Source organism: Ovis aries, chromosome 12 (assembly GCF_016772045.2).
Source record: "Ovis aries strain OAR_USU_Benz2616 breed Rambouillet chromosome 12, ARS-UI_Ramb_v3.0, whole genome shotgun sequence".
NCBI classification, from domain to species: Eukaryota; Metazoa; Chordata; class Mammalia; order Artiodactyla; family Bovidae; genus Ovis; species Ovis aries.
The window spans coordinates 60,122,752-60,149,819 of NC_056065.1; the positions used below are offsets into that span (position 1 = coordinate 60,122,752).

General features: G+C 38.1%; 1 protein-coding gene across 1 annotated transcript in view; it reads left to right on the forward strand.

Moving 5' to 3' along the window:
* Positions 1-27,068, forward strand: part of AXDND1 (axonemal dynein light chain domain containing 1) — a 75,983-nt gene that overhangs the window by 35,717 nt on the left and 13,198 nt on the right. The window contains exons 17-21 of the mRNA XM_004014094.6: positions 326-527; positions 1,309-1,402; positions 4,475-4,671; positions 5,646-5,742; positions 19,529-19,639. Of these exons, the coding sequence (XP_004014143.2) occupies positions 326-527; positions 1,309-1,402; positions 4,475-4,671; positions 5,646-5,742; positions 19,529-19,639 (701 nt within the window). The remainder of the gene's footprint in view (positions 1-325; positions 528-1,308; positions 1,403-4,474; positions 4,672-5,645; positions 5,743-19,528; positions 19,640-27,068) is intronic.

Genomic DNA, 27,068 nt, shown 5'->3' on the forward strand with positions numbered 1-27,068 from the left:
AACTCAGTGAATTAATGCCTTTAACAGAAACTGTAGTTCATGGTTTCTGTGTTTAATGTATTTCATTGTCCACCAAGAAGATAAGACAAAGTAAAAACTATCATCAATAAAAATAGTCCATCAGTTAGAAAAGCACTGATTAGATAATTTTTATTCACTAAATATTTGTTTAGGAGCTACTCTTTGCAACATTCTCTGCTAGGCAAGCTGTAGAGTAATATGAAACTTAAAGAAGATATGCCCCTACCCATTAGGATCTCATAATTTATTATTGAAATAGACTTATAACTACTTCTGAAAGTTAATGATTTTCTCACTTTTCCAGGTACCTCTAAAATTCTCCCAACTTTGATTAGTTCTTTTGAATTCTGTTCTTTCAAGTTGGAAAGCCTCCTGGAGTTTCCTGACCTGCTTCTTGAAGAATGGGAGGGACTTAATGAAAAAATAAATGAGATGAAGTCTCAGTTGGATTCATCATTATACATTATTGGCACTGTTCCACAGTACATAGATATGGATTCTGGCCTGTAAGTTCTCATAGCTATCTGCTGGGTAGAAAGGAGTCCCCACTTCTCAGTACTTAGCCTCAATAATGGGTATTTGGGATCAAATGAGAAACCTTGACATCCTGTTCCTCCCAGGAAGAAAGCCATCTGACTGGGGGCCGGAGGGTGAGCGAGTCCTGGGTTCTTAACTACAGCAATCTACAGTGCAGTTTCTGCCTCACTGAGCTGGGAAGGGGAAGAACAGTAGTTTGGGTTCAAATACCATGGACTCTTGCCTTTCCTACTGACTCTTCATAAATTGTCTTGAATATGTATTTCTTCAGTTGCTGTCTATCCTTGAAACCATGTCCAGAGGCTTTCAATATTTTATTGTTTTGTTTTAGTAATTTTACTAATTTCACCGGAGAGTGGGTCACCTTTTCTCCTCACACTGTCATGCTGGAAGTTGATCTCTTGAGAGGATTTTAAAATTCATACTTCTTACTTTGTGGCCTCACTGGTATAGAAGTGAATGTAAAGGGTGTGAGTGTGAGTTTTCATAGTAGAGAGCTAACAGTGAATGTAAGGTCTACATTATTCACAACTGGCTACCTATGTGAGGTGAGGTTAGGAAGGTTGTCAGTGGGTAGCCTTTCTACCAAATATCTTAGGGCTTTAATTCACCTTTCTCTGAATTCTCAAGCAATTGTTCACACCAAAGTTTCCTAGGCCCAGCCAAATGAAACCCTTTCTTTTGTCTCACATTTATTTTTATACTCTTAAGTAAGTCACTTACCTTTATTTTCCTTGCTTTTCCCTTCAGGGAGCTACAAGCACATATATTTAACATGATTCAACAGTGGCTTTTGAAGATAGGTGGTGAGATTAACAATGGTAACATGGAACTTCAGCGCCAAGTATGTACCTGCAGGAATTTACCAGATTGTTTTTTGCCTTGGCTGCGAGTTTTCTTCAAGGGAAAAACCAAGTCATGGCTAACTGAAGTAGGAGATTGGGAGGGCAAAATGGGAACTTGCATAATTACTCAAATGGTTTCCAGTGGATTTTTAAATGAGGTATGTTACTGCGTTTGGAATGAAGTTTCAGCAATGATCAAAAGTTTTTGAGATCCAGTTACTATCTTTACTCTTTACTCAGTGTACGGAGAAGGCAATGGCACCCCACTCCAGTACTCTTGCCTGGAAAATCCCATGGACGGAGGAGCCTGGTGGGCTGCAGTCCATGGGGTCGCTAAGAGTCCGATACGACTGAGCATCTTCACTTTCACTTTTCACTTTCATGCATTGGAGAAGGAAATGGCAACCCACTCCAGTATTCTTGCCTGGAGAATCCCAGGGACGGGGGAGCCTGGTGGGCTGCCGTCCATGGGGTTGCACAGAGTTGGACACGACTGAAGCGACTTAGCAGCAGTATACTGAAAAAATTTCCCTCAATAGTGTTAATCATTTTAAGGATTTATGTTGGTGCCCTTGACTGGCTGAAGGAATGACAGACACGTGTTTCTAGGAAGAAAGACAAAATGCTACAGTACAATTGGTTTATAGTTATTAGAATAGGGACTTGCCCTGCCATTCTGAGGAACTGAACCTGTGGACTTCTTAACTATCACAACAAGAAGTAATAATTTCCAATGGATGTCTTAGTTTATTATATTTACTCCCACTTCCTAATCTTAATTATAAGCTAAATTTACACAGGAGTCTCTTATTATAAGTAAATATAATATGCAAATATTTGATGTTACAAAATTGATAAAATGAATTTAGCTGATTATAATCTTGCTTAAATTAGGAACTTGAAAGGCAGAGATCAGCGTGTTATATGGGAATGCTACTTATGAAGCATTATATCAGTCTGTGAGCACGTTGTAAATATAGAAACACCAAGAGTTGAAGAGCAAATATGTTAAGACTGGAAATATGGATATAGGGGATCTCCAGACCCGTGAGAAATTTCTGATTTAGAACATAACCAGAAGTAAGAAGAAAAAGGGTAGGAGAGTGCCTGTCACATAGTGAGACTCAGTAAATATTTCTCTGAAGTAAGAAGGGACATTCCAACATTGCTGATGTTTTGTGGTGTTGCTGCATTAACACCTTTGATGAGATACTCAGTTTACTATTGGGGGTTACCTCTGGGGAATCATAGTCTCAATTTTTAATATTATGGAATTCAGTTTTTATAATATAGGATTATTTATAAAGTACCTTTATATACTTCTCTATACATCTCCATTTTGATGCTATAAGATTATAATATAGTTAAACTGAATAGAAAACTTGCAAGATCATATATTTTTCAAGAAACTGTATATATCCATATTAATCTATATTAATTGGTATAAGTATTTAAAAATGGAAAATGTTATCTTTATTTCACTCACCGTTTATTTTTCTTTCTCATCCACTTTCTTCCAGATTTTTTTTGTTTGTTTTTTTCTTTATACCTTTAGTTTATCTAATCTGTGCTGCTTGGCAGTAAAACCGATCGTCAAAGATTTTTTATTGTGTATCTCTATTAGCAAAAAATCATTGAACAATTCATTTCTAACTTATATGTGAGACTTACTCTATTGACTTTTTTTCTACATTGTAAAATATATATGACTAGTCAAAAGGGATGAGATGGATAATATTTTAAAATTATTTTCAGTAATGGTTTTTTAAAAAACTGATGTGATCTAATAGGCTTCATAATTTTTTTATAAGCACAGGTTAAGGTTTAGTGACAAAGCCATCTGAAGGTCTGCTTTTAAGTTCAGTTTACTTTTTTTTTTTTTAAGGACTGTCATTGCTAAAATAATAGCTTGCAAAGAAGCAATCCAAATTGAAGAAATTCATTATAGTAAAATTTTCCATTTGCCATAATGTCAGTCAGTGGTTTTTATAAACATTAGACAATACAGCATTTCTTTTTTTAAGCAAAAGATTGTCAATCAATTGAAACACTTTATTTGTAAGATTTTAAAACAATGCTAAAGCTGAAACTCTAGTACTTTGCTGACCTCATGCGAAGAGTTGACTCATTGGAAAAGACTCTGATGCTGGGAGGGATTGGGGGCAGGAGGAGAAGGGGATGACAGAGGATGAGACGGCTGGATGGCATCACCGACTCGATGGACGCAAGTCTGAGTGAACTCTGGGAGTTGGTGATGGACAGGGAGGCCCGGTGTGCTGCGATTCATGGAGTCGTGAAGAATCGGGCACGACTGAGCGACTGAACTGAACTGCAGGCAGCAGCAGCAGAGTTAGGGGAAGGGCAACTCTTCTCGCTGCTTCTGCTGCTGCTAAGTCGCTTCACTCGTGTCCGACTCTGTGTGACCCCAGAGACGGCAGCTCAACAGGCTCCCTCGTCCCTGGGATTCTCCAGGCAAGAACACTGGAGTGGGTTGCCATTTCCTTCTCCAATGCATGAAAGTGAAAAGTGAAAGTGAAGTCGCTCACTCCTAGTGACCCCATGGACTGCAGCTTACCAGGCTCCTCCATCCATGGGATTTTCCAGGCAACAGTACTGGAGTGGATTGCCATTTCCTTCTTCAGAGGACCTTCCTGACCCAGGGATCAAACCTGGGTCTTCTGCATTGTAGGCAGATGCTTTACCATCTGAGCCACAAGGAAAGTCCTTGACTCTGGTCCTCACTAAATCCCGTGCTGGGCTTGATTTGATTGAAGGGTTGGATTGAGTAGATTAGATTGATTAGTTTGATTAGTTTGGTTTGACTGATTTAATTTGTATCAGTTCCTCACTAAAGCCTATGGGCCTCACTAAGGCCTGACACTGTTCCTCACAAAGACCTGACTCTGATCTAAGGATTTAATTGATCGGATTGGGTTAATTGAACTGGATTGATTGGATTGATGTGATAGTTGATTTGTTAGAAAACAGTTCTATTTTAAACTTTTTATGGTTTTTGCTGTTTGATTTATTTTAAATGGGTCATTTATATTATAATCTTTTTTTTTTAACAGATGGATGAATTGCATATACCCATGATCCAGTGGATGGTAAATTTGCTGATTTTAATGATACCTGACTTTCCTGATCCAGATACTCTCATAAATTTGGAGAATAGTGCTGAAAAACATGACGTAGGAATTGCCAAGTTAGAGCTAGATGCAATGGCCCTGGCAAAAAAGTTGTCCCAATATTCCAGCTATTTGAGCAGGTGAAACTATCTGGTTACTGTATTATTTCTGTTGAAAATTAAATATGACATAAAGCAAAGATAAAACACTCTAAATCAACTATACTCCAATAAAAATTGGAAAAAAAAAAAGCAGAGGAGAGAAGGGCAGTTAGTAGTAGCAATAAGGGATAGTTCAGTTTTTAAACTAGCTTCAACACTGTCCTGTTGGAATGTGAAATTTTGGTGTTTTCTTAATTACTTTAGAATTCCTTTGAAAACAGTGTTAGCATAAGCAGAATAGGAAGTGTATATGTATGTGGGAGTGAGAAGTAAAACAAAAAAAACAACTAACCAAACCAGCTGCATAAATAAATTGTAGTTTTGCACCTGCTGTCGGGGGAGTAAGTATAATTTGCATATGTAATTCCATGCAAAATTGAATGTATACTTTTATATGTTTTACTAAACACCAACCAAAACATATTTTAAAAAAGCAAAAAGTGAGGAACTTTCCTGGTGGTCCAGTGGCTAAGACTCTGAGCTCTCATTGCCAGAGGCTTGAGTTTGATCCCTGGTCAGGAAACTAAATCCCACATGCCACAGCTAAGACCCAATGCAGACAAATAAGTTTTTTTAAAAAGAGGAAAAAAGCCTTATATCTGAAAACCTAGAAGATTCCCATCAAATAAAGAAGATGTCTATAAAACTGTACCTTATTAACTAGGAAGCTTACTGTCACTATGATGACTTCAGATTTGAGAAGCCGCTTTTGCAGTTTAGCCAGTTTTGCCTTCATTTCCATTCAGTGTTACCAATGGTTGAATGTGACATGAATGGAGGGGCGGGGGAGGATAGGACTGAGAAACTGAGCAAGAAGCAAATTATTCTGTGGTCAATCAGTAGCTTAATTATTACGGTTAACTTCCACTGTATTTGGACTTATAAGAGAAACCAGCAATAAAAAGGTGATGCTCTGTATGTGTGTGTGTGTGTGTGTGTGTGTTTTTTTTCAGTTGTTGCAAGGAGCTGGTAGTAGCTATGGCTGTGAATAAAGCAAGTCGCTTAGAAAAAAATCCTGATAAGGAACTTAATGAACTGGAGAAGATGAAGGTAACAACTCTATATTCCCCTTACTTTTGTTTTCTTTGTTTTAAGTAGACTTTTTAGGCATAATTGCTTTACAACAAACTGCACGTATTTAAATGTGCAATTTGGTAATTTCTAAAATGTACATACACTTGTAAAATAATGACTATGATTGAGAAAGGAGCATATCCAGCAAACTCAAAGTTTCCTTGTACCCGTTTATACTCTCTCCTTACAGCCTTGTCCTATCCCAGGCAACGTCTGGTCCACTTTCTAACACCAAAGATTAGTTTTCAAGTTTTAGAATTTATATAAATTGAATCATACAGAATATATACATTTCTTTGTCTGACTTCTTTGACGAAGCAGAATTATTTTTAGATTCACACTGCTGCTTTTATTAAAATTGCTTTTTAGTGCTGAGCAGTATCTCATTGAATGGAAATACACCATTTATCAACCATTCTTTGTTGATGAACGTTTGAATTATTTCCATTTTTTATTATTACAAGTAAAGCTTCAATGGATATGCATGTACATATGCATTGCTTTCATTTGTCTTAAATAAATATCTAGAAATGGGATGGCTAAGTCATATGGCTTGTGTTTGTAGCTTTTTGAGAAACTGTCTTCTACGTTCCTGCCAGCAGTATATGAATGTTCCAGTTGTTTCAGACCCTTGCCAAAATTTGATTCGGTCAGTGATTTCAATTTTAGACATTCCAGTAAGTGGCTCGTGGTATGCCGTTGTAGTTTTAATTTGCATTTCCTTCCTGATCAGTGATGTTGAACATCTTTTCATGGGATTATTTGGCATTGCATCTCCTTTGGTGAAAGGTACAAAGTTGCTAAGAGGGTAGATCTTAAAAGTTATCACAGAAAAAAATGTAACTGTGAGGTAATGGATGTTAACTCAATTTGTTGTGATAATCATTTTGCAATAGATACGTATATCAAATCATTATATTGTACATATTAAACATATGCAGTGTTATACATCAATTATTAATCAGTAAAACTGGAAAAATGCTGAAAAAAGAAATACAGTTGTTTTATAGTTTGGTTATTGGTTACTTGATATGTTTAAGTCATTATAAGTGAAATAAAATTAATAAACTATTCAAGGAAAAAAGGCAAAATATCTGCTCAAATCTTTGGCCTTTTATTATTGGTTTGTTTGTTTTGTTATCATTGAATTTGAAAGTACATTATATATTCTGGATAAATGTCCTTTATCAGATATGTGATTTAGAAATATTTTCTCTCAGCCTGTGACTTCCTTTTCTTCTCTTAACAATGTCTTTCAAAAAGGGGAACTTCTAAACTGATGAAGTTCAATCTATCATTTTTTTTCTTTTATGGGTCTTCTTTTGGTATTGTTAATCTAAGAAAAATTTTGTATCGTAACATCTGAAGATTTATAGTTTTAAGCTTTGTGGGTTCAGATTTGTGACCCATTTTTTTTCTTTTCTGGTGTCAGATATGGGTTGAAGTTCACTTATTTGGCATTTGGGTATCCAGTTGTTTAGCACCATGTGTTGAAAAAACTACCCTTTCTCTATTCAGAAGCCTTTTCATCTTTTTTAAAAATCTGGAGGGAGGGCACAGCAGCCCACTCTAGTGTTCTTGCCCAGAGAATCCCCATGGACAGGGGAGCCTGGCAGGCTACAGTCCGTGGGGTCCCAGAGAGTCAGACACGACTGAGCGACTAAGCACGGCACATTGATCGTATATATGGATGATATTCTGGATATTCTACTGTGTTCTGTTGATCTGTGTGTCAACATTGTCACCATTATCAAACTGTTTCGATTACTGTAGTTTTATAATGTTCTGAGATTAGTAATGTAAATCCTCCAAATTTGTTCTTTTTCAAGATTGCCCAGGCTATTCTAGGTCCTTTGCTTTCCATATGTGAAGTTTTTAGAATTAGCTTATCAATGTTTCCAAAGAAACCTATTGGGATTTTTCTTATGATTACATTTTATCTATTGATTAATTTGTGGAGAACTGACATCCTAACAGTATTGAGTCTTTGGGCCTGTGAAGATTGTATATCTCTTCATTTACTTAAGTTCTTTATTTCTTTCAGCAAAGCTTTGTAGTTTTCAGTATATAGGTCTCTGTAAGGTTTATTCCTATGTATTTTATATTTCGGTACTGTTGCAAATTATATTATTCTGTAATTTCAATTTCTTATTATTCTTTTGTAACAGGATTATCACGGATTTAAAAAAATTTTGATTTTATTGGAATATAGTTGATTTACAGTGTTGTGTAAGTTTCAGGTGTACAGCAAAGTGGTTACACATATACATGTAGTCATTCTTTTTAGTATATTTTATTTATTTTTGGCTGTGCTGGGTCTGTGTTGCTGCACACACAAGCTTTCTCTAGTCGTGGAGAGCAAGAGCTACTCTTCCTTGTTGTGCACAGACTTCTCATTGTGGTGGCTTTTCTTGTTGCAGAGCTCAGATACCAGGCATGCAGGATTCAGTAGTTGTGGTGCCATGGACTCAGTTGCATGGACTCAGTTGCTCCGTGACACATGAGATCTTCCCAGATCAGGGACTGAACCCATGTCCCCTGCATTAGCAGACAGATTCTTATCCACTGGACCACCAGGAAGTCCCTATTCATTCCTTTTTAGATTATTTTTTCTTATAGGTGATCACAGAATATTGAGTAGAGTTCCCTGTGCTCTATAGGACGTCCTTGTTCATTATCTATCTTGTATGTAATAGTTTGGGTATGTTCATCCCAAGCTGTTGATTTATCCCTTCCCCCCATGTTTTCCCCTTTGGTAATCATAAGCTTGTTTTTGATATCTGTAAGACTTTCTGTTTTGTAAAAGTTCATTTGTATCATTTTTTAAGAATGATTAAAAAAATTTTTTTATTAGATTCCACATGTGAGTGATATATTAATCATTCTCTGTCTGGCTTCACTTAGTAAGCTAATCTCTAGGTCCATCCATGTTGCTGCAAATGTCAGTAATTCATTCTTTTTATGACTGACTACTATTCTGTTGTATGTGTATATACGTATCACATCTTTATTCCTCGGTTGATGGGCATTTAGGTTGCTTCCATGTCTAGGCTACAATGAGCATTGTATCATGATTTTTTTTAATATATTTATTTCATATCTTGTGATGGTACTGAACTCACTTATCCCTGCTAAGAAGTTTTTTTTTTTTTTCAGATTCCTTAGAATTTTCTATGTACATAATTATATCATCTGCAGATAAGGACAGTTTTATTTCTTTCTTTCTAATTTACATGCCTTTAATTTCTTTTCCTTGACTTTTTCACTAACTAGAGTCTCCAGTACCAGACTGAGTAAAAGTGGTGAGAACAGACACCCTTGTTATAGTTTGATTGATTTTTTATTATTTATTTATTTATTTATGACTGTGCTGGGTCTTCACTGTGTTGCATGGACTTTCTCTAGTTGCAGCGCACGGGCTTCTTTGGTGGAGCACAGGCTTTAGGACACACAGGGTCAGTAGTTGCAGTGCCTGGGTTCTCTGGGTGTGGTGCATGGGTTTAGCTGCCCCATGGGCATGTGGGATCTTAGTTCTCTGACCAGAGATCAAACTCATGTTCCCTTCATTGGAAGGCAGATTCTTACCCACTGGGCCAGCAGGGAAGTCCCTGATTGATTTTTGAATTAAATATTAAATGAACCTTACATTCCTGGTATAAACCCCACTTGATCATGGTGTACTCTCTTTTTATATACTACTAAATTCAATTGTTTGAAGCTTTGTGTAGAATTTTTGCATTGATGTTCTTGAAGATACTGATTATATATTAGTAGTTTACTTTGTTTTCTAATATTTTTGGTTTCGATATTAGGGGTAATGTTTAGCCTCTTAAAATGAGTTGGGAAGTGTTTTACTCTTCTATTTTATAGAGTAATTTGTATACAATTATATATTATTTCTTCCTTAAATGTTTGATATGATTCACCAGTGAAGTCATTTAGGTTTGTGAGAAAGTTTTAAATTACAAAGATAGAGCTATTCAGATATAAGGCTAGCCAGTTTCTCTACTGGGTTTAAGGAAGTTTCCTTACTGCATATAGGGCTATTATATCTTCTTGAGAGAGCTCCTTAGCTTTGGTCTAGTTAGGAATCTGTAATTTCATCTAAGTTGTCTAATTTATTGATGTAGAGTTGCTCACGTTATTCCCCATTATCCTTTTAATAATTATAGGATGTCCACTCTTGTCCCTGTTATTGAAAATTTGTATTTTTTCTCTTTTTGTTCTCATCAGTCTATAAAAAGATTTATCTATTTTTTTGATCTCAAAAACTTGATTTTGCCTTTACCAATTTTTCTCTGTTTTTCTGTTTTGCTAATTTCCACATTGCTCTTTATTATTTCCTTATTTCTACTTATTTTGGATTTAATTTACTCTTCCTTTTCTTGTTTCATAAGGCATGGTGACTCAGTGGGTAAAGAGCCTGCCTGCAGTGCAGGAAGTGTAGTTTGATCCCTGGGTGGGAAAGATCCCCTGGGGGAGGACATGGCAACCCACTCCAGTATTCTTGCCTGGAGAGTCCCTGGACAGAGGAGCCTGGCGGGCTGTAGTCCATGGGGTCGCACAGAGCTGGTCACTACTGAAGCGACTGAGTACATGCACGTAAAGTATAGCTGAGCTTATGATTTTGAAACCCGCCCATAAACAGTAGAAGGGATATTGTATTATGCTGTGTCAGGACTGGTGTATAGAATGCAGGCAGTTTTCTGTTCTTTGGTCTGTTTGATGTTTAAATGACTGTTCTCATTAAATTCTATGATTTTATGCTCTTCTGTATGTGTAATAGATCTCACAGTTTAAAAAAAATGGATTATAACAAATTTAAGTGCAATATCTTATGAATTAATTTAAAAATCTCTAAGAAATGGAAAATTTCTAGGAAAATATACAGTAACATTAATTTTAGGAGGATAAAACTGGTCAATTTTCAGAGAAGAAATTGATACATTTGTTGAAAAAGAGCCTCAAAATTTTGCCTGGGCTCCACAGATGTGTTCAGACTTTGAAGGAGAAGGTAATCCCCACGCCATAGAAACAGTTTAAGAGCATAGGTAATGACTGAACTTTTCCCCAGTTTATTTTGTATAGCTGGCAAAGTTATTTTTAGTGTTAGTCACTCAGTTGTGCCTGACTCTTTGCAACCCCATAGACTATAGCCCACCAGGCTCCTCTGTCCATGAGATTTTCCAGGCCAAGGATACTGGAGTGGGTTGCCATTTCCTTCTCCAGGGGATCTTCCCAACCCAGGATTGAACCCGGGTCTCCTGCACTGCAGATTCTTACCCATTGAGCTACAAGGGAAGATGAAGTCAAACTACAAATGAAGTTTAGGAGAAATAAACTTCATAAATATCAATGCTAAATCCAAATTTTAAAATAGAAATTCCATTCAGTAGAAACTTAAAATAAGAACACTATGAATAACTAGGGTACATGTCAGGAGAGTAAGAATATTTTAGTATTAAAATATGTTTTTTTTTAATTTTAATTTTTAATTTTAAAATCTTTAATTCTTACATGCATGTAAGAAATAAAATATGTTTTTATAGGTATATTTTACTTCTCATATAGGAACTGAAATGTCTTTTAGTTTTGTTTCCGGGAAGACCTCAGAGGCATTGTTTCCAGCAGATTTGTGTGCCTCTGAACTGAGTGGTCTCTTGGATCTTGTAGCCCTTATACTGTGCATCTGGAAGTGTGCTCACATCTTCTCAGGCCTGCTTCTACCCACCCGGATATGGTGAATATCCTGGTTTTGGTAGGCTGGATCTGCCATAGGTGGTAGTAGGGACTCATCAGCCTGTTTTGTTATACACCTTATTTCTCGCTTACTTAAATGGGTTAGAGTTGTGTGATGAGACCACATTTTCAGATAAGAATGATTTTAGAATGAAGATTCAGGGTGCTTTGAGGTATATCTCCTCATTAAAGCTATAGAGGGGACTTCCTTGGCAGTCCAGTGTTTGAGACTTTGCCTTTCAATGCAGGAGGTGTGGGTTCCATCCCTGGTCAGGGAGCTCAAGATCTCATATGCATCAAGGCCAAGAAACCAGAGCATAAACAAGAGAAGCCATATTGTAATAAATTCAATAAAGACTTTAAAATTGGTACACATAAAAAAATCTTTAAAAAAATGGTAAAGCAATAGCAATATGGGGGCGATGTTATGGTGAGGGGATCTTGGGGACTTACATAAAGTCATTCAGGACATTCTCTGGTGGTTCAGTGGTTGCAACTTGGTGCTTTCACTGCAGGGTCCCGGGTCGAGAACTAAGGTCCTGCAAGCTGCATGGTGCTGCCCAAAAAAATCCATATTAGGAGATTTCATAAGAGCTTTGTGCAGTGGATCATTCACAGCCTAATTCACCCCAGCCCCTGACTGGAGGTCCATGACCTAACCATCTCTGAGAATCTATCCTTTCCACCAGGCATATTCAGTCTTCTGTTGAGCTCTTTCTCACTTATTTACTATTTTTTTTTGCCAACAATTTCAGATTAATAAACTGGGAAGGTGTTATCAGAGAAGGCTGAGGATCTGCTCTTCCACCAGAAGTAAGACTTTAATTGATCCTTTGCTCGGGCCTTTTTTCCTCCCAAATGCACCTGTCCTATTTTTAAGCCTGAGGCTGAGGCCTTTCAACGGGTACGTCAAGCTAGTTTATGGCTCAACAGCTATGCACCTGCCCTGGAACCACCTCAGTACTCTTTATTTTATTTTTAAATTAATGGTTAGTTCCCCTCTCATTAGGGTTAACTTCATTTCAAATTCATCCCCATCCTGACTACTACTGTCTTCCTCTCATCTCCTGGACAACCTGTGTGGTATGTGAATCTTTATGACATCAGACTCTGGAACTTATATGGCCTTATGCATATCCTACAAGGTGAAGAGTAGAAGATGGTTCTCCAGAGAAGCTTTCTCTAGTGTGGGCATACTGTGATGCGGTGTGGCTTGCAGCACACTCCAGCTACATTCCAGCCCCTGAAGAAGAACATCTTGCCAACCCAAAGGACTGATATTTGACCTTAATGATGGTTTCCCACAATCTGATACTTCTTGGGCTCCTTCCTGATAAATGTGAGAGTTGCATGATGCTGGACTGGTTTCTGGATCGGGAGGCCTCTTAAGTCAGCATCCTCTGGAGTTTGATCACTCTTACTGATGGTTCATACTCCACTCTACCATAATAATCCCCTAGAGAAATGACTTCTTCATGAAGTCTTGGGGTTGATCTAGTTCCCCAAGACCATCAAGGCAGTGCAGTAACTAATGACCCTATTTACCTCCCATCTGATCCTGGTATATTCATTCAGACCTCACCCAGCTGGGCTGCCATCTTCCAAGAGGACTCAGTTCTTGGGATTCTTACCCCTATGCCTATTTCTGAAAAAAAAGATGATCTCAGTGCATATCAGCTGCTTCACTTGGGAATGAGACTTGCTTATGTTTTCATTTGCTGTTTAGGAACACTATGTCAAAGAGTCCTGGCATCCAGTCAGAGTACAACCACTGGGTCCACTACAGCTGAAGCAGCTGCTGAAAACCTAGAATAAGCCAGATATCTTTTTTCAGTTGTGTTAGGTTGATCATCTATAATGTGCCAGGTGTCTAGATTTAGAGTCACTGATGCCTTGGAGTTTGTTCACAATCTGAGCAATCAGCAGATTACCTGGAAAGATTTCTGAAATAAACTTCAGCAGGCCAAGACTGGTGAAAGACACACACTGACCAGCACCTGATAGTTCTGAGAACATGTGGGAAGGAACAATCCTTTCAATGCCGAACACCTACCATGATAGAAATGAGAAGACTTCTGGCTGGTGCCCTTCAAACTGACCTCTGGCTGCAACTGATGCCATTCTTTCTTGTCTTGCCCTGTGTAATCTATCAAGACCCTGCTATCCACCTTGGGCTATAGTAACCTTTATGTTGCCCAAGATACTACCACCAGTTTCAGGATTTGGGCCTCTGAAAAGAGTATGAGTTTGAAGAGTGGTGCTGGAGAGTTGCCTCTTGCAGTGTTCCAGCAGGTAAACTCAGAGATCTCAGCTTTGTTACCCTTTTGGGGGGACCTGGAGATGATGGATTCTTAATAACTACATTACCACTGTGGACCTACCACTTAGAAAACTATCTCCTGTAGCCTTTTGTTCTGTTTTTGATCCTCTATAATAGGCTTAACATTTAGGACCTTCTCCTTCTCCCCAGACATGAATTTTAGTCTTTTCCCTTCACATCAGAAGCATTTATTAACAGCCCTGAATCAGACATTATCAGAATCAGAGTGTTGATGGAAGGAGATCCACGTGTATTGATTGGCAACCGAGCTATCTCCGTTTAGCTCATCAAAAGTGATGTTAAAGGTTTTTTAGGAAAACTTCCTTGACTGTATAGATAGCCATGAAACTTTTATTAAAAATTCATATTGGGACTTCCCTGATGGTCCAGTGACTAAGACTCCACACTCCTAATGCTGGGGCCTGAGTTTGATCCCTGGTCAGGGAACTTTTCACATGCTACAGTGGAAAGATCCACATGCCACAACTAAGGCCCTGTGCAGCCAAATAAGTAAATATATATTTTTAAAGACTCATAGTGGTATTTTTCCCACCAGTAAGGAAAAATATGTTCTATGGTAGTATTTTCAATGTCTCAGAAGTTTGTAAGAAAATGTCTAGGATGTGCTTTATAGACTGCAATTCAGCTGAAAATAGTTGATTTCTCATGGATGGTGAACTAACTCTGAAGAACTAAAACTTTTAAAAGGTCATTACTATTTTTAAAATTGACTGCCGGGAGCCAGCGTGAGGAATTCCACCCGTGACAAGGTCATGCGGCAGAGCTCTGATGACAAGGCTAATCAGACCTCAGGTTTTCCCCATGGAATTTCCTGAGCATCCACCCCACCCCCCCCCCCCCCCCCCCAAAAAAAAAATAAGAATCTGCCTGCTTTTCCACTCTTCTGACATTCTCTGGAAAAAGTCAGTTCAGGGCTTTAGTCTTCTGCATTTGAAAGGGTGTTTCAATCCAAAAACCCCTCTGATGGCTTTCTAGCCTGCCTGCAGGACTCGTACAGCTGCGCACGTGATTGTGTGAGGCCTCCTGACCGCAGGAGGCACCGGAAGCTTAAAACATCCTAGGAACGTAGGGGCTTCCGAGGAGTCGAAATCATTAGAATAGGACTGATTAAAAGTTTCATTTGTTGAGCCAATACTTGCTGCCACATTTTCATATCCTTTATTTCTAGATATAGTTGGTATATAGAAAAAAAAGTAGTAGGCCTGGCTTTAGCAACATTAGATCTTTGAGTTAAGTACCTTCTTTGTTATAACCCACTGTACCTTTGTTCTATAGAGATGTAACTTTAATGCTTTAAGGAGATGCAGATTAAAGAAAAACACTTCAGGGGAAACGAGATTAACATTCCTTAAGAAAGAGCCAAAAAAGTGTTAGCAAGCCTCCTGGCCAGAAGATAATGTAAATCACCTGAGACCTTTTGTATACAAAAAAGATATACAGTCCATGGAATTCTCTAAAGAAAAATATTGGGATGTGTAGCCATTCCCTTCTCCAGGGGATCATCCCCACCCAGGAATCGAACCCATGTCTCCTGCATGGTAGGCAAATTCATTACCGTCTGAGCTACCAGGGAAGCCTAGTTATATTTATGCAAATATGTTTTTCCGGTTCATTTCTTGACTTTTCACTTAGTCATTTCTCTGTTGTAGCTTTTAATTTTGGTATCTTGGTTAAGAAGATCACTCCAGGATTTCCTTGGTGGTCCTGGAGTGGTTAAGAGTTCACTTGCCAGTGCAGGGGACACAGGTTCAGTCCCTGGTCCAGGAGGATTCCACATGTCACAGGGCAGCCAAGCCTGTGCGCCACAACTACTGAGCCCCTGGGCCCTAGAGCCTGTGCTCCACGACAGCAGAAGCCAGCGCAAGGAGAAGCCCACACACTGCAATTAGAGAGTAGTCCCTGCTCGCCACAGCTAGAGAAATCCTCGCACAGCAACGAAGAGCCAGCACAGCCAAGAATAAATAACGTTTAAAAAGACCACCTCTGCTCACCAAACTTATAGTTCATCCGGCTCTCTTATATCTTATTGCTATAATTGTTGTCTTCAAATTTCATGAGGATTAGGTTTGTGTGTGAGGCACAAATCTCATTTCACTGTTTTTCCCAAATGGATGGTGAATGTTCTTTAAACCCTTTGATGTGTACTTAACATCTTCTTATTGATTTAAAATGTTATTCTCATGATAATGTAAATCTCCTAACTTTCACAGAATTATTTCTGGGCACTTCACGATTAATTTATCATTATTGATGGATACTTGTACAACACCACATTTTATAAAGTAGTACACATTTTGCTATCTGGCATATCAAACCAGGTATTCTTCCTTAAAATGGCATAATTAATAACAAAGTTACCTTCGCTATTTTGCTGATTTACTCTTTCACATTAGTTTTTTTGTTGTTCTTAAATATTTATCTATTTATTTGACTGCTCTGGGTCTTCATTGTGGTGTGTAGGAAAACAGACACCATGTGAAGCTAGTTCCCTGACTAGGGATCGAGCCCAGGCTCCCTGTATTGGGAGCATGGAGTCTTAGCCACTGCATCATCAGGGGAATCCCTCACATTTATTTTAGAATTAGCTTGTGAAGGTTACTGAAAAATCCTATTGAAAGTGAGAGTTAAACTGAATTCACATGTTAATTCTGGGGCAAAACCTTATGTAGTCTTCTTGTCAGTGAATATATGTATCTAAAATTTTTAGGTCATAATGTGTTCTTCAGTTAATGCATTTTCCTAAGACAACTGGTCTTACCAGGTTTATTCACAGTCATGCTACAGTTATTGATATTGTGAATTAAATTTTTTATTCTTTCACCATTTCTCATGATTGCTTGTGCGAAAGAAAACTAATTTTTGAAGACTGATCTGGTGCCTGTCTACCTAAAAGGATTAATTCTAAATATTAATTCTAATAGTTTGTCAGGTGACCCTCTTAGATGATTTTTCCATCAGTAATCATATCACTATTCATTGATGACAGTTTTGTTTCTTCCTTTCAAAGATATATCCCTCATTTATTTTTCTGGCTTATTGCATAAGCTAGGATCTTGAAAATGTTGAATTGAAGAAATATTGAGCATCTATATCTTCTATTGGCTTTAATGAGGAAAATTTTAGTATGTCATTATTATGATTTTGCTAAAATTTTTGATAGTCACTCATTATTAAGTTAGGGAACATGATGTTAGTATTTAATTTGTATATAACATAATAAAATATCATTCTTGTTAAACAGGGTAATTACTATTTTAATAGTGTTAAACTATAATGGACTATGTTGTTGCTCAGTGCTCCAAATAAACTGCATACAATATGAAAAAAAAGAAAAAAAAAGATATACAGAAAGGGTCAAGACTGCTGCCCCTGCGTGACTCTGTATCTTCCATTATGTAAAATTTAGGGTATATAAACACCTTTTAAATAATAAAGTTAGAGGGGGTTTTTGCACAAGCCTGGCCTCCCCTGTGTCGATTCTTTCTCTTGCTCCCTCCCTCTCCTTTTCAGGCTGGTCCCTTGGAATGTGGAGGCTCACTGTGTCTACTTACTTGTCCCGGCTTCTAAGATCCGTAAGAGAGAGAGCCCAAGGCGGGGCACTCTCCGATATTCAAACAGGCGCCGGCGGCCTAACGTAGACGGTGCAAGCTCCTTGTCTGGAACTTTATTGGTTTTCCACGTAACCCAAGTTAATCAGCCTCTTCTCTCCACTTAATTTTCTTACTACACTATTTCTTCCTAATCTAATCTTATATTAATAAATAAATAAATAAGTCTTTCCTTGTCAACGCCGTCCCTGCTTCGAATTCCCTGGATCCACCGGGGCTGGACCCCGGCAATTGACAAATGTTTTTGTTCTAGGTATGATAAAGTTAAAATATGCATCAAATTTTGCAGCTGGAAGGATCTTTAGGGGCAGTGGTATGGTGGAGACTAAGGCTGCCTCACAAGAGCTGACTCAGCAGACCTCTTCCCAACTCTGCCTTCAGTGATAACATACTAAATTGATGACTACCATTGGAATTTCCCTATGAGAGTATATATTTTGGAATTCAACAAATGCTACAAATTAGGGATCCCCCCCCACCAATAAATGTTTTACCAGCTCCCCAGTACATAGGGGTCATCTAGAATAAATGAATAGCTTCATCTGTTTTTAATAGATGAAGACTATAAGAGTTTACTCAAGAAGCCACACCAATTAGAAGAACTAAGGACTAGAACCCAATACTTTCATCTCCCTTGTTTGATCCTCTTTCTGATATGCAGTAAGACATTGACCTAACTCTTTGAATGCAAAATTTAAACTTAGTGATGTTAACAGAGCTGTGGTAAACTTATTTATCTGAAGAGGCTTCTATTCCTTATTTATAAGGCAAGGGTTTGGATTAGATTTTTAAAAAAATTTTGGCTCTGATTTTCCACAATAATTCCACAATAAAAGTTTAATCATGAGAAAAATATGAGACATATTACTACTTTTTATGGTTTGCTTCAGAGAAGGTAATGGCACCCCACTCCAGTACTCTTGCCTGGAAAATCCCATGGACGGAGGAGCCTGGTAGGCTGCAGTCCATGGGGGTCTCAAAGAGTCGGACACGACTGAGCGACTTCACTTTCACTTTTCACTTTCATGCACTGGAGAAGGAAATGGCAACCCACTCCAGTATTCTTGCCTGGAGAATCCCAAGGACAGAGGAGCCTGGTGGGCTGCCATCTATGGGGTCGCACAGATTCAGACACAACTGAAGCGACTTAGCAGCAGCAGCAGCGTGGTTTGTTTCAAGGACCTAAAGTGGATAATTATTTCCCCACATGGTGCAATTTTTTTTTTTTTTTTTTGATGGTGTGAATGACCAAATCCCCTTCCCCAGAGAAAATAATGCTTCCTAGTTCCCTCTGCTTTTTCTCACTAATAAGGAATAACGCATCTTTTAAACACTGAATCCAAAGCTTAGCTCGTAGGAGATCTTAGTAAAGGTAGTTTTTCTGTTCCCTTTGTGGGAGTAAGACCTGCTGTGGACCAATCGTGTTATCTTGATAGATGAGAGATGAGCTCCTTTTCTAAAAAAGTGCTTCAACTTTATCACTTTATTGGGGGCAGAGGAAGTAATATTTTTGTAATCGTTAGGAGCCCTGGCCACCTGGATTAGAATCAAAGCACAGTGCGTAAATATATATGTGACCTTGAGTGAGATATTTAACTGTTCTATTCCTCAGTTTCCTCATCTTAAAAAATGAGGCTAGTAATAGTCTCATAATGAGGATTGAATGAGTTAGTAATGTACAATGCATAGAACAGAGTGCTACATAAGTGTTTGGTGCTGTTATTGTCATATAATTGTAATTGACCCTGGTCAGTTGCATAACATTTATTGGGACAAGTCATTAGACCTTAGTAAATCCAACAGCCTTTCTGCCTCTAATTTTATAGCACTTCACTACTTGTCCCATTTCAACCCAGATCCCAAACCCTGTTGATAACAGATGATATGATTTAGGTCTATATTAACAGAAAATCATTTCTGCACAAATCTTTGAACTGAACTGATACAAAGTTAATTGAATGGAGTTATATTTAGAGGACTTACTCTTAGCGGTTCCTCAGTAGGAGTAAGTGAATAAATGAGTTGGTATAATCTGATTTTTTCTATTTAGTGATTATCTTTTGTCTCTTCTCAGAGAGAATGTTATGATTGGATCACCACGTCCTCTTACCTCCTTTCTGGCCTCAAAGGCAGAAAAATTCAGTTACTGACAGATGAAGAGAAACAGCAGCTACTTGGAGAAGAGGTATTTGCCATGGGTTAGCACTGGTCATCATTCACGCTTTTCCTGTATTTCAGTAGATAAGAGCGCCTTGACTCTTTCCAAAAAATGTTTTGAATCCTCATTCATTTACTCTCTGATAATTTGGGTTCTGACCAAGAGCACTGGCAGGTCTTCTCTCTTCTAAAGAAGAGAGTCCTCACCCAAACACCTCTTTTCACTTTCTTGGAGGGTGATTTTGCCTCCTAGGATATGGCAAGCCACTCCAGTATTCTTGCCTGGAAAATCCCATGGACTGAGGAGCCTGACAGACTGTATAGTCCAGAGGGTGACAAAGAGTGGGACGCGACTGAGCGAGGCACAGCATATTACAGAGGGGAGCTGCCCTGCCGCTTCCTGAGGCATCGCCTCAGACTTCTCTGCTTCTGCCCACACCCCTCCTTCTCCATTTAGTCTGTCTTCCCATCCAAGGTTATGTCTTCCTTTGGGTACTTAATCTCATGTGCATTGTCGTCTTTCTTTAGTATCTTTAATGCCTTCCTCTCTAATTCCATTTTATCAGTGTATTAGCAATCTATAATCACGATCTCTCTCCCATCTGAGAAAATATGTCCTTTGATTTTTTCTCCTCCTTTACGATTTCTTTCCCTCCTTCCTAGCACAATCACTTTTCTTAAAACTCTATGTAAAGTCCCCCAGTGATCTTATTGTCAGATCCAGGTGTCTCCCAATTCCGTATTTAACCTGACTTCTCTGTAGCATTTGATCCTGTTAACCATTCACTTTTTTGGTCATCTCTCTTTACAAGACAAAAATTCCATCTTTCTCCTACTGCTTTCTTTTCATGTAGTCTTCCACCTCTGCCTGCCTCTTAAATGTTGATATTCTTTCCTTGGCTTATTTCCCCTCTCATTCAACACTCTCCACACTGCTATGTTAATCCTGTAGTTTTAACCACCTGTTAACTGAGGATCCCAAGTCAATGAATATCATGTACCTAATGGCTTCCCTGGTGGCTCAGCTGGTAAAGAATCCACCTGCAATGTGGAAGACCTGGGTTCAGTCCCTGGAGGAGGGCATGGCAACCCACTCCAGTATTCTTGCCTGGAGAATCCCCATGGACAGAGGTCTTGTCTGGAGAATCCTCATGGACTGAGGAGCCTGGCAGGCTACCATCCATCGAGTTGCAAAGAGTCAGACACAACTGAGCAACTGAGCACACAATAGCAGTCACACACGTTTATTTTTACTTCAGTCTGTTTGATGGAGTTCGTCTCCAGCAAAGTCTGAAGAAGCTCCTGTTGCTACTGAAGCTGTAAACTATACGGGTGTGATTTGATGGCATATATGTCAATGCTCTTGGGTCTAAGAAGGAAGTTTCTCTCTATACACTTGCAGGACTTCTGTTTTACATTTATTAAAAAAAAGATTTATTTTTTAAATTTTGGCTGTACTATGTGGCTTGTGGGAATTCCCCAACCAGGGGTTGAACCTGGGCCACAACAATGAAAGCTCTGAATCGTAACCGCTAGACTACCAGGGAACTCCTTATTTTACATTTAAACACTGAAAACAGACACCATCTCTCTAAGTTGTACACCCTTAACAAATACTCATTTTTTCTTTGCTGCCCAGATCTTGGCCAGAATTATTTTGAATTAACCACTGAATGATTTCATTAACATTATACATCTTAAATTACAGTACAATTTTAGAAACTTAATGAAGTACCATAGATATGATCTTGGCTGCACTTCAGATCTAGGAAAAAATTCAAGACCTAAACAGAATCACAAAGACTTAAGAACAGAAAGGATTTTAAAAGTCGTTGAATTCAACCAACCATCAGATGCATGAAACTTAGTGTAACACTTACACAGTTGATCGTTAGGTCTGTGTTTGAGTATCTGAAGTGATAGAGAACTTTCAGAGTTAGTCCATTTGTTTTTGGTGAGCAGTGACTATTAGAACATTATTCTTTTATTGAACAAAATGATAGACGTTTCCTTGTAGCTTTTTTCCTAGCTTCTGGTCCTAGTTCAGTCTTTGAGTTTGTAGGAAAAGGCTGATACGTCCTCCACATTATAGTATTTCCCACTATTCTATATTACGGTATTTCTAACATTTGAAACTAGCTATATTCAACCTAAGTCTGTGTCTAGGTTTTCTATTATTTTATATTAATCTGTCAATTCATTAGTCATCACCACAGTCTTTTAATTATTGAGGCCTTATGATACACTTTTATATTTGGTAGGGCCAGCACTTCCTCACTAATCTTTTTCGGGTGTTTGATGGCTACTCTTGTTTATTTATTCTTCTATATAATCTCCCTCTAGAAAATATATGATTCTTTAAAACTCAGGTGATATTAAACTTATATACTAACTTAGAACACACTTTATGCTGTTGAGTAGTCCTGTGAAGAATATGGCTGATAGGATGTCCACCTGTATGCCTTTTAATAATGTTTTATCGTTTTCTCATTTTGCACATTTCTTGTAAGGTAAGCTTGAATATTTTATTTTTCGATATTTTAAATGGAATCTTCTTTTCCATTATACCTTCTAATTGGTAACTGTGTATATATTACTGATTTCTGTATTTTTAATTTTTGTATGGTGACTACTAAATTATCTTCTTATTTTAATAGTTTTTTCAATAAATTCTTTTGGGTTCTCCAGATATTCAATTAAACCACCTACACATAGAAATAGTTTTACCTCTTCCCCCCCCAATTATTATGCCTTTAATTGCTTTTTCTTATCTAATTGCATTGAATTATTCTTCTCCTCTTTCCTTCTGCCTTAATCTTTAGAATTTTCATTAGTGAGGACCTGCTGAAGGCAAACTCAATTTTCGGTTGTCTGAAAAATGTCTTTTTTTCACCCTCATTCTTAAATTTTTTGCTGTGTATACAATTCTAGGATGATTTTCTCTCTGCACATAGAAGATACTGTTTCCACTGTTTTCCGGGTTTTATTGTTACCAAACTGACGATTGAAAATCCAGCTGCCAGACTTCCTTTGTGGCTGAGTGGTGAATAATACACCTGCCAGTGCAGGAGACATGGGTTCGATCCCTGGTGTGGGAAGATCCCACACGCTGCGGAGCAACTAAGCCTTTGCGCCGCAACTGCTGAGCCTGTGCTCTGCGCACCCTTGAGCCCGTGCTCTGCAACAAGAGAAGCCAGGCGATAAGTCTGTGCACTGCAGCGAAGGGTAGCCCCCAGTTGTTGCAGCTAGAGAAGAGCCCATGTGGAAAGGAAGACCCAGCTCAGGCATAAATAAATAAACAAAAATCCAGCTGTCAATTCTTTTGAAGTTCATCTCTGGTTGCATTTAAGATATTCTTTTTTACTTTGGCATTTTGCAGCTTCACTCTGATAAATGTGGATGAAGTTTTTCTTTTCAAATTTTACTTGGGATTCTCTTGGTTTTCGGAATCTTTGGCTGGGTGTCTTTCATTGGATTTGGAAAATTCTCAGTCATCAACTGTTCAATTATTGTCTCTACTGTATTTTCTCTTTCCCTTCCTTCTGTAACTCTGAATGGATATATATTGGAATCTGTCCCCAATGTCTTTTAATTCTTTATATTTTCTGTCTCTTTGCCTCCCTGCATTGATTCCTGGATGATTTCTTCTGACTTAATTTCCAGTTCACTGATTTGCTCTTTAGCTGAGTTTAATCTGCTCTTAAAGCTTTCTGTTGAGTTTGAAATTTAATTGTTCAAGTTCTATTTGGTTCTTTTTCAAGTCTGATTATTTTTGTAATCTTCCATAGTTTCAATCTCTTATTTCTTTTAAAGTTTAAATATAACTATGTAGCCTATCTGATAATTTGAACCTATGTCTATATAAAAATATTAATTACAGTATTATTTATAACAAAATATAAGAAACAATATAGATACTAATCAATAGAAAATTGCTTTCATAAATTATGATATGTTCAAGTAGTAGAATTCCATACAGATAAAATAGATGGTTATATAGTGAAATAAGAATCACCCATGATATGCTATTGAGAAAAGCAGATGAAGGAACATAACATTTATTATTTCATTTGTATGAATGTGTTTATATGTGGATAAAGCAGACGAGAATATTCAACAAAGTGATTCAAGTTGTTACCTCTGAGGGTTGAGATTATTAATTTCTCTGTAATGTTTCAAATATTTCATAGCAATGGTGTGTTATCAGGAAAAGTATTTTCATTTTGGAAAAACATCCTAATATACTATTTTTCTATACTATGTACATAATGGTACAGCATAATTTAAAATTGCTATAAAATGTCTTGTATGGTTTATACTATATTTTTTAATGGCATTTTTCTATTGTGGGTATTGAGCTTATGTATATCTTTGTTTTATAAATATTGCTGCAATAAACTTCTGAAGGACAGTCTTTAGTCAATATTTGTGCCGACTCCACTGGGTATTCAGCACTGTTGACTCCTTCTCTCTTCGCTTTTGGCTTTCCCTGTGACCCTTTCACACTTCTGAGGCAACTTTTAGCCTCCTTTCCAGTCTCCTCTTTCTTCCCTGACCCTTTTTGTGACTCGGTTCCTGTCCAAATAAGGCCTTGTCCCCTAGTCATTTCACAAGTTCTCCTTTGGCAATATAATCTACTTTCTTGGCTTTAAATAAATGCAGATAACTGTTAAATCTCTATCTATAACCAACAGCCTTCCAATCTCCAGATCCACAAATTCAGCTACTTACTTATTTTGCTCCTTCATGAGTCACAGCCTTGTGTAACTCAATGAAACTGTGATCCACACTATGTAGGGCCACCCAAGATGGACAGGTCATGGTGGAGAGTGCTGACAAAATGTGGTCCACGGGGGAAGGGGAATCACTTCAAACCACTTCAGCATTCTTGCCTGGATAACCCCATGAACAGTATGAAGAGGCAAAAAAATAGGACACTGGAAGATGAACCCCCTCGGTCTGAAGGTGTTCAATACCCTACTGGGGAAGAGCAAAGGGCAATTACCAATAGCTACAGAAAGAATGAAGCAGCTAGGCCAACGTGGAAATGACACTCAGTTCTGGATGTGTTTGCTGGTGAAAGTAAAGCCCGATGCTGTAAAGAACAATATTGCATAGGAACTGGAATGTTAGGTCCATGAATCAAGGTAAACTGGATGTGGTCAAGCAGGAGATGGCAAGAGTGGACATTGACATCTTAGGAATCAGTGAATGAAAATGGACAGGAATGGGTGAATTTAATTCAGATGACCATTGTATCTAATAATGTGGGCAAGAATCCCTTAGAAGAAATGGAATAGCCCTAATAGTCAACAAAAGAATCTGAATTACAGTACTTGGGTGCAACCTTGTAAATGGCAGAATGGTCTCAGTTCGTTTCCAAGGCAAACCATTCAACATGACAGTAATCCAAGTCTATGTCCCAAGCACTGATGCTGGAGAAGCTGAAGTCGACCAGTTCTCTGAAGACCTACAACACCATCTACGGCTAACACCAAAAAAGGGATGTCCTTTTCATCATAGAGGATTGAAATGCAAAAGTAAGAAGTCAAGAGACACCAGGAATAATAGGCAAGTTTGGCGTTGGAGTACAAAATGAAACAGGGCAAAGGGTAGCAGAGTTTTGTCAAGAGGATGCCCTGGTCATAGTAAACACCCTTTTCCAACAACCTGAGGCAGTTCTACACGTGGACATCACCACATGGCCAATGGAAATCAGATCGATTATGTTTTTTGCAGCCAAAAATGGAGAAACTCTATACAGTCAGCAAAAACAAGTCCTAGAGAGCTGACTATGGCTCAGATCATGAACTCCTTATTGCAAAATTCAGGCTTAAATTGAAGAAAGTAGGGAAAACCACTAGGTAATTCAGGTATGAAATAAATCAAATCCCTTATGATTATACAGTGGAGATGATGAATAGATTCATGGGAGTAGATTTGATAGAGTGATTGAAGAACTATGAACAGAGGTTTGTAAAACTGTACAGGAGGCAGTGACCAAAACCATCCCAAAGAAAAAGAAATGCAATAAGGCAAAGTAGTTGTCTGAGGAGACGTTACAAATAGCTGAGGAAAGAGAAGCGAAAAGCAAGGGAGAAAGGGAAAGATGTATCCAGCTGAATGCAGAGTTCCAAAGAATAACAAGGAGAGATAAGAAGGCCTTCTTAAATGAACAATGCAAAGAAATAGAGGAAAGCATTAGAATTGGAAGTACTAGAGATCTTGTCAAGAAAATCAAGGGAACATTTCACCCAAGGATGGCATGATAAAGGACAGAAACAGTAAGGACCTAATAGAAGCAGAAGAGATTAAGAAGAGATGGTAAGAATACACAGAACTATATAAGAATAGTCTTAATGACCCAGATAACTACAAGGATGTGATCACTCAACTAGAGCTGGACATCCTGGAGTGTAAAGTCAAGTGGGCAGTAGGAAGCATTACTCCGAACAAAGCTATTGGAGGTGACAGAATTCCAGCTGAGTTGTTTAAAATCCTAAAAGATAATGCTGTGAAAGTTCTGCACTCAGGATGTCAGCAAATTTGGAAAACTGAACAGTGGGCACAGGACTGGAAAAAGTCAGTTTTCATTCTAATCCCAAAGAACAATGCCAAAGAATGTTCAAACTATCACACAATTGCATTCATTTCACATGCTAGCAAGGTTATGCCGAAAATCCTTTAAGCTAGGTTTCAGCAGTATATGAACTGAGAACTTCCAGATATACATGCTGGATTTCAAAGAGGCAGAGAGAGGAACCAGAGATCAAATTGCCATCATCTGTTGGATCATGGAGAAAGCAAGGAAGTTCCAGAAAAACTTCTGCTTCATTGACTATGCTAAAGCCTTTGCCTGTGTGGATCACAACAAATATATGGAAAATTCTGTAAGAGATGGGCGTACCAGACCACCTAACTGTCTCTTGAGAAACCTATATGCAGGTCAAGAAGCAACAGTTAAAATCAGACATGAAACAACTGACTGTTTCCAAGTTGGGAAAGGAGTATGACACCCTGCTTATTTAACTTCTATGCAGAGTACATCACACGAAATGCCAGGGTGGATGAGTGACAAGCTGAAATCAAAATTGCCTGGAGAAATATCAACAACCTCAGATATGCAGATGGCAACACTCTAATGGCAGAAAGTGAAAAGGAACTAAAGAGCCTTTTGATGAGGGTTAAAGATGAGAGTGAAAAAGCTGGCTTAAAATTCACCATTCAAAAAGCTAAGATCATGATTCCATCAGTTCATGGCAAACAGAAGGGGAAAAAGTAGAAGCAGTGACAGATTTTATTCTCTTGGTCTCCAAAATCACTGCGAACAGTGACTGCAGCCACAAAATTAACAGACGCAGAGACATCACTTTGCCAATAAAGATATGTGTAGTCAAAGCCATAGTTTTTCCAGTAGTCATGTAAGGATGTGAGTTGAACCATAAAGAAAGCTGAGT